The 9731-nt window shown below is 40.5% G+C and overlaps 1 protein-coding gene across 1 annotated transcript; it reads right to left on the bottom strand.

Annotated features, from left to right (window-relative positions):
- Positions 1 to 5223: 5223 nt before the first annotated feature.
- On the bottom strand, positions 5224 to 8939 carry LOC134737964 (uncharacterized). The gene is made up of 2 exons (XM_063650420.1): positions 8533 to 8939; positions 5224 to 6066 (listed from the first exon to the last, which is right to left on the bottom strand). The coding sequence occupies exons 1-2, from the start codon at positions 8760 to 8762 to the stop codon at positions 5679 to 5681; spliced, it is 618 nt and encodes a 205-aa protein (XP_063506490.1). The 5' UTR covers positions 8763 to 8939; the 3' UTR covers positions 5224 to 5678.
- Positions 8940 to 9731: the final 792 nt, after the last annotated feature.

Genomic DNA, 9731 nt, shown 5'->3' with positions numbered 1-9731 from the left:
TCAATTGCTTGGTCCGAGTAATACTTTTGTTTCTGAGAGTACTTGCTGTCAAAGAAAGGTTGAAACATGATCGATTACAAGACACTCAAGGTTAATAATAGAATTTAGAAAAAGTAATGGACAGGGATGCTGCACGGTAAAGTTGTAGAGATCAGATATCAGCCCAAATTTTCTTTTTTTTTAATACAATGGTGATGATGATGTTGATGTTAATAATCATCTTAACATTTACTGAGTATTAATATTATGTCTGCAGTATTGCAGCACTTTGCATGTATTAACTCGTCTCCTCTTCACAGAAGCCCTAGGAGGTAATATATCAGTAATATTTGCACTTTACAGAGGCAGAAGACAGAACTGTCAAGGTCACAAGGTATATTAGTTTGCTAGAGACATCATAACAAAGTGCCACACACTGGGTGACTTAAACAACGGGCATTTTTTGTCTGACAGTTCTGGAGGATAGAAGTCTAACACTAAGGTGCCAGCAGGGTTGGCTCCTTCTGAAGGCTATGAAGGAAGCATCTATTCCAGGCCTCTTTCCTGGTTTTGTAGACACCTGTCTTCTTTGGTCTTTTCACATCATCTTCCCTCTATGTGTGTCTGTCTCCAAATTTCTCTTTTTACAGGGATATTGATCAAATTGGATTAGGGTCCCTTCGCAACAACCTCATTTTAACTCCCGTGTAAAGACACTATGTCCAAATAATTCCTGGGTTCTGCAGTACTCAGTGTTTAAAAATTCAACATATGGGCCGGGCATGGTGGCTCACACCTGTAATCCTAGGACTTTGAGAGGCTGAGGCAGGCAGATCACCTAAGGTCAGGAGTTTGAGACAAGCCTGGCCAACATGGCAAAACCCCATCTCTACTAAAGGTACAAAAATTAGCTGGGCATGGTGGCAGGCGCCTGTAATCCCAGCTACTCAGGAGGCTGAGGCAGGAGAATCACTTCAACCCAGCAGTTGGAAGTTGCAGTGAGCCGAGATCGGGCCACTGCACTCCAGTCTGGGTGACAGAGTGAGACTCTGTCTCAAAAAAACTAAATAAAAATAAAATAAAAATTCAGCATTTGAATTCTGAGAGATGCATGGTTCAACCTCTAACACAGGGCCAGGAGATCTGCACACAGGCAGCCTGGCCCTGCACCCAGCCTCAGGGCTACTCAGAGTGTGGTCTGTGACCCGCAACCTGAAGTGCCACCCTGGTTTCCCTTAGTTCCTTGAACACCTTTTTTTCAGTAAGTCTTTAGGAAGGTAACATAATGTAGGTAATTCATTCAAAGTAAGAATGTAGCTCCATTAATGACATGAATGCATTCTGTCCTGTTTTTGTGGGATTATGTTATTCTTCCCCCTTATTTGTCCTCCTTGGACGTTAAGTCAGTCCTGTTGGATGATATAAAAAGGGCGAGTGTGATCTCAGGGCTCTTAGGGAGAGGGTCAACACCGTGACAGCATCAGTCAGGCAGTTTCTCACAGGAGCCAAAGGCTTCCTGCGGCTTCTTCCAGAGCCTTCCTTCCTGCTGCTCCACAGGGGCTGCTGCACGGGAGACGTTGCCCTGCTGAGCTGTCATTTAAATTTATTCTGAAGATTAACAAGGCCCATCACTTGCAGATACTAATCCCCTATCATGAACACAGTAAAATATTTACTTGAACAAATTAAAATATTCTATTCAATTATGATTCAGAATAAATTAAAATACTGTAGAAGTGTGTTTTATGTAAATATTTTCTCTTTTGTTCTGGATTTTAATTACCTTGAATTTTTATTTGCAGAACGTTTAACGAAGTTTCTGTTTTAAACCAGCCTTGGAGGGTTTTCATGACAAGGAGTTGCACATTGGATGATCATTTCTACCTTTTGCAATAACTACTTCTTATTTGCAAATTGTGTTTAAGTGAACGAAGGGAGTAATTACTAAATAACTGAAAACTATTTTATAGCAGATTTGTTGGATAATAACTGACTATTTAAGGAGGTTAAACAAATGCCCTTCAGATTTTCAGTCAATATTGGCTATTACTAAGCTGACTTGCTTCTTTAATTACGGGCTTCATTTGAAGTCCAGTAACTATGACTTTGAGAAGATCCTTGGTTTCCACAGCATGTACGATTCATACCCACAGGTTTCCCTGTGAAACTTTTTCCAATCTTTTACAGTGTGCTTCAGAATCCTGTACCTCCTACTTAAAATAAAGAACACTTAACTAGAAAAAATATGATACTGCAAGATGAGTGTCACTAGATGATAGCATCATGCTTCCACTGTAACCCTGTTTTCATATTTAAACGCGGATACACTGTTTACTTCTTCATAACATAAAGAGATACCAAATACTTATTCAATACCTAACAATATGCAGCATTTATATGAACTTTGACTAGGTAATCTTCCTCAAGTGGGTCCTAGAACATACACATACACACACACACACACACACACACACACACACACACACTGAAAGTATCGATATAAAATATAGATTCAAAAATGTTTCAGCAAAGATTACAGAAGAATGTTGAAACTGCGTAGGGCATGCTCAGAAATTTCAGAGCCAGTTGAGCAGCAAAAAACACAGAAATCCTGTCAGGAGATACTATTTCCAAAATCTTCAGAACAAAACAGTCAAACTACAGTGAGAAACCCTAGAGTGTGTTCTTGGGCAAAATCTAAGAATTCAGCCAAGGTCAAAACCCGAAGTGTCAGAGTTCATCGGTTCTGTCATAATAATTTTTCCAGGACTCATTTTCCTCATCTGTATGATGAGGGGGTTAGCCTGAATAAAATACAGGGCCTAACCAATGCCCTGTCTCTGTAAGGGCAGCAATATTGTGGAAGAATTTCTGCACTTTAAGGATGTGTGTCTTGGCAGCACATCCTCAGAGTCACGAAGTAGCACGTCATTTATCCGCGTGTATCTGGGCACAGATGCTATTGTTACATCCATCCCTCACTACTCATCAACATGAGTCCAAGACATCGATCAGTTCTTTATTTAGAGACAAAATATGACAGAATAGATCCTCACTGTGTAGTTATTTCACAATTCCTTCATGACTTGCATTCCCCTTTCTCATCAGAATCAGTGCCCTCCATTTCTTCTTAAAGGATGGTATTTCGACGTAAATGGAAGTGATTTTTGCCTTCTGTGAGAAAGGGTTTTTTTCTCCACTTTCTTAGAGGTCAATTTCCAAATCATGAATGATGGACTCACTAATTATAGTAGTGTCGATGTTTTCTTGACAGGGTCTTTATTTTTTTCCTCCAGGAGACTTGGGAATGAGCACATTCCTATCTAATGTGAAAACCCAAGGTTATTTTCCTTTTACATAAGATCACTTTTTCCCTTAGAAATCACATAGATGGATTATAGAAGACATTTTATAGGAAATTATAAAATCTAGGAAAAAGTTGCAATATTGCAAAATCGCTGTAATATGGCAAATGAACTGAAACATGGGGTTTCATATGACATCTCGTAAATTTTATTATTTATACTGCAAAATCCCATTAAATGATGGAATTAAAATAGTTTAACCTGCTAAATTGTGTGTTCTTTTGACTGCTCTTTACAGGGTGGACAAAGGGTCAATTAAGAATCACCCTTTTTGACGCCAGACAAGCTCCAGTGAGTCAGAGCAAACACGTTCTGAAGTGTCTTACTCAACCACATCACAGAAACTGTCTCAACATTTTGCCATTCTTAAAATTAGTCTCCCAAGTCTATTCATGATTCAAAGGTAGTGAACATCAGCTATATACTTTTCTGTTTTGCAGGTTATTTATAATTCCTTAGGCTGTTTCTTCCCTCCATCTCTAATATTCTTTCATTCTTTGAAGATAAGCTATGGACAATTAGGGAAACATAACATAATTGTCTGTGCCCTTGCTTGGGTGTTTCAAATATTAGTATTGTTGTAAAAATCTGTGACTTAGAGGGATTTTTCACACACACACACACACACACACATATACCTCATATTACCCACAGATTGACTTATTCTACTCTTAAGAAAACATTTTATAGATGTATTCTCAATACTTCTCTTTACCGAGGATGTTTTTTCTATTATTAAATTTTAACCGTACATAACTGGAAATCAATTATACTGACCACCTGCCCATATGAGCTATTCAGGCATCACTTTTTTTCCCAACAGGCTATGAGCTGTGATGAGAATGAGAAAAATAGCACTTGATAAGTCAACTCCACAACCCAACTCAGTATTCTACAAGGTTCCCTTTATATTTGATTCATTTGAGAGAAAAATCCCTGAGGGTGAATATAGAGTAGGTAATGTTCAAGGAAAAAAAAAAGCCTATTTTAGATATTTTCTGTGTAAATCTCAGAATATGATTAAAGGAAAGATCTTTTGAATTCAGATTTCCATGGAAACACTCACAGCATTTTTCAATGGCGAGTAAGTGAGCTACATGATCTAACAAGCCATTTTCTTACTGAATTTAAAATTGCGTTAGTTAGACACTATCAGTTTCCCTCCCTGTTCACCATGAGCCTGAGTTGTTTCCCTAGGCTTGGTAACATCCTCTTCCCTTTCCTTGTCCCTGGGTTGCTGTTGTAAAGTATGTCATCCCTGTGGTTGTTAATTCTAATGCAAATTTATTAGTCAGGCCATTCCCAGCTCCCTATGATGGGGGTAGAAATGGGGAAGGTACCCTTGGTAGGTAACTTATCTCTTTTGGATTTCTAAATGATGTAAATGTAATAGCTTAAAAAAAAAATCTCCATATGACTGTTCCCTGCCCCCTCTGATTGGGTAAATACTCATGCAAATTGACCATCTTATTAAATATATTTTTATGAAAGTTAAAGAACCTGCACCACATACGTAGCAGAAACAAGACAACTTCCAGTCACTTCTTACCCTCTGAGCCTTGGGCTTCTCTGCAGCTGGGCAATGCTGCACAAACAGCATAAATTCTCCAGGTGGGCATTTGGTCTTAGAGGGGTAAAAGATCTAAGAATGCTTTTGCCTGTTACATGATTGGGCAGGCTGTATTTCATTTTTAAATACAAAAGAAGTAAATAATCGATGTGCCAGAAATATTTTTGAATTTTTGTCAGTTGACATTTCAGTAGCCATTATGGACCCAAAGTCATTTTGTTTGAGGTGCTGATACTGGATAATATATTTTTAATTAACAAAAGTTATGATAACATGTAGTCCACATGATCTGAACATGCATGTCCTAAAAATATATTTGAAAATGAGAGAAATGCATATAGAGATGAGGAAAACCCTAGCTGAAAAGATAAATATATAGAAAATAATTTTTTTTAATTTGGGGAGAAGATGATGAACATGAAAAGAATTATGAGTTTGAAAATCTCTGTCTACAGAAACATCAGGTAATTCCTTATCTGTGCACTTACAACACATTTCCTCATATGCATGTCTGACAGCTGCCACAGCAAAGCTGCCATTAGAGAATTTCTCTTAAAAGTTAAGGTACACAGATATCCACGAGAGATTTAGTATTTCCAGAAGCTTACGATTGGGGTAGAGTTGAAAAGGAGGGTAATATTTTGCAGTGCTGTGGAATAAAGCAGCATCTAGCTCAATTACATCCAGCTCTTATATGCAGAAGATTTCGCAAAGATGGCAGTTTTGATAAATATTGACCTCCAAAGCTCTATCATTTTGTCGACCTAAAAGGAAGAGGCTGAGACACAAACTCTATAATTTAAAGAGTTAGCACCTCTGCCAAGCCGCCCTTTGTCTGGGAGGTGAGGAGCGCCTCTGCCCAGCCGCCCCGTCCGGGAAGCGAGGATCGCCTCTGCCTGGCCGCCTATCGCCCATCGTCTGGGATGTGAGGAGCGCCTCTGCCCGGCCGACCCGTCTGGGAAGTGAGGAGCGCCTCTTCCTGCCCGCTGTGCAATCTTCCAAGTGTGAAGTGACAGCCTTTCTGCAGGTGTACCCAACAGCTCCGAAGAGACAGCAACCATCGAGAACGGGCCATGATGACGATGGCGGTTTTGTCGAAAAGAAAAGGGGGAAATGTGGGGAAAAGAAAGAGAGATCCGATTGTTACTGCGTCTGTGTAGAAACAAGTAGACATAGGAGACTCCACTTTTTCCTGTACTAAGAAAAATTCTTCTGCCTTGGGATGCTGTTAATCTATAACCTTAGCCCCAACCCCGCGCTCCCTGAAACATGTGCTGCGTCAACTCAGGGTTAAATAGATTAAGGGCAGTGCAAGATGTGCTTTGTTAAACAGATGCTTGAAGGCAGCACGCTCGTTAAGAGTCATCACCACTCCCTAATCTCAAGTACCCAGGGACACAAACACTGCGGAAGGCTGCAGGGACCTCTGCCTAGGAAAACCAGAGACCTTTGTTCACGTGTTTATTTGCTGACCTTCTCTCCACTATTATCCTATGACCCTGCCACATCCCCCTCTCCGAGAAACACCCAAGAATGATCAATAAATACTTAAAAAAAAAAAAAAGTTTACTGAGCCAAAGTGAAGACAGCTGTCAGGAGGACTCGGACCCATGTAACCTTGGATATGAGTTTGGCCTTTGTTACAATCAGATTTTTAAAGGCAAAAAAGGGGGAGAAGGCATGGCTGATACAAAGTTGCTTGTCAGGCATTCTTACTGATTTATAGAAATAACACTGATTAGCGATTGGCTATACGTTGTTAAGCTACAGGGTGTGGGTTATAGCATTTGCTCTGGCATTATTAGGTAAATTTATAGCTACTTGTGGCAATAAGCAGTTTCAGGAGATGAATACCTAGCTCAAAGCGGGGAGTAGGGCTTGACTGCTGCCTCATTTTAATGTCTCTCTGGGCCTCATTATTTAAACGGACTCACATTCCTCAAATAAAAGTTCTTTTCTCGCCTTTTTTTTTTTTTTTTTGAGTAATACAGAATCAATCAAGCAATATTGTCTCCATTGCACGAAGTAATATGTTGTTTACACAATGGATATTCTAAAATGAAACCATGAATGTGAGTTGTTAAAAAAGCAAGTACAATAAAAAATGCATGTTCAAAAATGGATACTCCCAGGCTGAGGAGCTGAGCTGTCAGCAACGGGAATGACAACTCCTGGCCTGCGGAAGTCACTGAAAATTGAATTTGAGGACACAGAGGAGGATGTGAGTCAGTGGCTAAAATTGTTGAGAAAGTCATTTACATTTTTCTTATTTATTACTTTTCTTCAGAGTCTAATATTTTCACTAATTTTAAAAAAATTTTTTCTTGGCTGGGCGCGGTGGCTCACACCTTAATCCCAGCACTTTGGGAGACCGAGGAGGGAGGATCACGAGGTCAGGAGATCAAAACCATCCTGGCTAACACGGTGAAACCCCGTCTCTACTAAAAATACAAAAAAGTAGCCGGGTGTGGTGGCGGGCACCTGTAGTCCCAGCTACTCGGGAGGCTGAGGCAGGAGAATGGTGTGAACCCGGGAGGCAGACCTTGCAGTGAGCAGAGATCGGGCCACTGCACTCCAGCCTGGGTGACAGAGCGAGACTCCGTCTCATTAAAAACAAAAACAAAAACAAAAACAAAAAACAAAAAACAACTTTTTCTTATAGTCCCCTAAATGTTTAATAGTATTTAAACTATCTTCAATGGTTCCAAACACATTTGGTAACTTTAAAATTTTATTTCCTGTTTTATAAGAAAGATGAGAGATTTGGATGTAAACACACAATTTTGCATTAAGGTGTAATGATGTCTTGGCTCTTCAATCTCTGAAAAGAAAATATAATAACTAGTAATTAAGTTGAAAGTGGTATTTGAAAACCGTCTATTAATTGTTTTACGTACTTTCTACCACCTAGTTTTAAGTTTCAACATAATTTTTTAAATTATGTTGTGGCCGGGTGCGATGGCTCACACCTGTAACCTCAGCACTTTGGGAGGCCAAGGTGAGTGGATCACTTGAGGTCAGGAGTTGGAGACCAGCCTGACCAACATGGTGAAACCCCATCTCTACTAAAAATACAAAAAAAAAATTAGCCAGGCATGGTGGCGCATGCCTGTAATCCCAGCTACTTCGGAGGCTGAGGCAGGAGAATTGCTTGAACCCGGGAGGCAGAGGTTGCAGTGAGCTGAGATCGTACCATTGCACTCCAGCCTGGGCAACAAGAGCAAAACTCAGTCTCAAACAAAACAAAACAAAACAAATTTAATACTGATGCCTTCTTGCATATCTCACTATTCCTAGAATTGCATTTTATTTGTTGTTGTTGTTTTCCTTTCCCTGCTGGGCTGGGGTGGGTGGTGATATATGTATGCAGTGATGTTTATAAGCAGAGAGGCTGTTGCAGCAGAGGTCTTATCTAACAGGGAGCCTTAATGAGCAGTGGCGCTTATAAATTAGGGAGATACTGAAGCATGTTCCAGAGTCAGTCAGGACCTCAGGATGAGAGCTTGGGGTTGGGGAAGAAAACATAAAAGTGGCTGAGCATTTTTGAGGGGTTGATGGGTCTAAGACTACTTCTTAAGCTTTGCTCTTTGATTTCCTGTGTACTATGTAGGTATTTACCTTCTCCTCCTCCTTTTTAAGCTGGGGTGCCTGCGAGCCTCCATGCAGCATTCGCTGGACAGTGCTGAGGAGTCAGTAATCAGTGCCGCTGGTGGACGTGAACTTGGCTCTGAGAAGCTGTGTGGCCAAGGGTGACATTTCCTCCAGGCAGGAAAGTCCATCAGTGTTCTTTCTTTGTCTTTGAATAAACAGTCAAGCCATGCCTCCAGACATCTTTGACATAAGCACATGCCTCTGCAAGACTTTTAAAATACTGTAGGGGAGAAAAGTCCTATCTTTTCTTCACCCGCCACAAGGTTTACAGCCAAAAACCCCCATAACAAAAGACAGGTTAACAAGAGAAAAGCATAACAAAGGTATTTAATCAAAGTTTCACTTGACACAGGAGCCTTCAGAAATGAAGACCCAAACACCCAGGGGGAAACTGTATTTTTATGTTAAATCTGATGAAAGAAGTGAATAGTTGTGGAGCAACATGACTGGACAAAAGGGATATGATCTAATGGTAATAAACTGAGCAGAGCCCAGCAAGGCCTGTTTGTTCTGATTCTTCTTGGTCTCTCTGTGTGTAACCGCCCAATGGGTTTGTCTTGCCCCCTGCCTAGACAGAGCTGATTTATCAAGACAGGGGAATTGCAACAGAGAAAGTGTAATACACACAGAACCAGCTGTGTGGGAGACTGAAGTTTTATTATTGCTCAAATTAGTCTCCCGGAGCATTTGGGGATCAGAGTTTTTAAGGATAATTTGTGAACTGGTGAGTTGGGTGTGCTGATTGGTCAGGTCATAGTGAGTCAAAGCTGTCCTCTTGTGCTGAGTGAGTTCCTGAGTGGGGCCACAATATCAGATGAGCCAGTTTATCGACCACGGTGATGGCTGCTGATCCATCAAGTGCAGCATCTGCAAAATATCTCAAGAGCTGGTCTTAGGCTTTACAGTAGTGATGTTATCCCCTGGAGCAATCTGGAAAGAAACTCGTAGCCTCCAGCTGCATGACTCCTAAACTGTAATTTCTAATCCTATGACTAGCTTTTTAGTCCTACAAAGGCAGTCTAGTCCCTAAGCAAGAAAGGGATTTGTTTTGGGAAACAGCTGTCATTATGTTCATTTTAAACTATAAATTATAAACTGAGTTCCTTCCAAAGTTAGTTCAGCCTACGCCAAGGAATGACCAAGGACAGCTTGGAAGTTAGAAGCAA

The sequence above is a fragment of the Pongo pygmaeus genome, chromosome 13 (genome assembly GCF_028885625.2).
Source record: "Pongo pygmaeus isolate AG05252 chromosome 13, NHGRI_mPonPyg2-v2.0_pri, whole genome shotgun sequence".
Classification (NCBI taxonomy): Eukaryota; Metazoa; Chordata; class Mammalia; order Primates; family Hominidae; genus Pongo; species Pongo pygmaeus.
The sequence above is the reverse complement of the archived record's forward strand: the minus strand, read 5'-3'. Positions and strand labels throughout refer to the sequence as shown.

What these genes read in the sequence shown, in the direction of transcription:
- LOC134737964 (XM_063650420.1), bottom strand. Translation starts at nt 8,762, where the DNA reads ATGTGCTTATGTCAAAGATGTCTGGAGGCATGGCTTGACTGTTTATTC. An exon ending in TTAAAAAGGAGGAGGAGAAG is followed by an intron (nt 6,067 to 8,532) that starts GTAAATACCTAC and finishes GTTTCTACACAG; the next exon opens with ACGCAGTAACAATCGGATCT.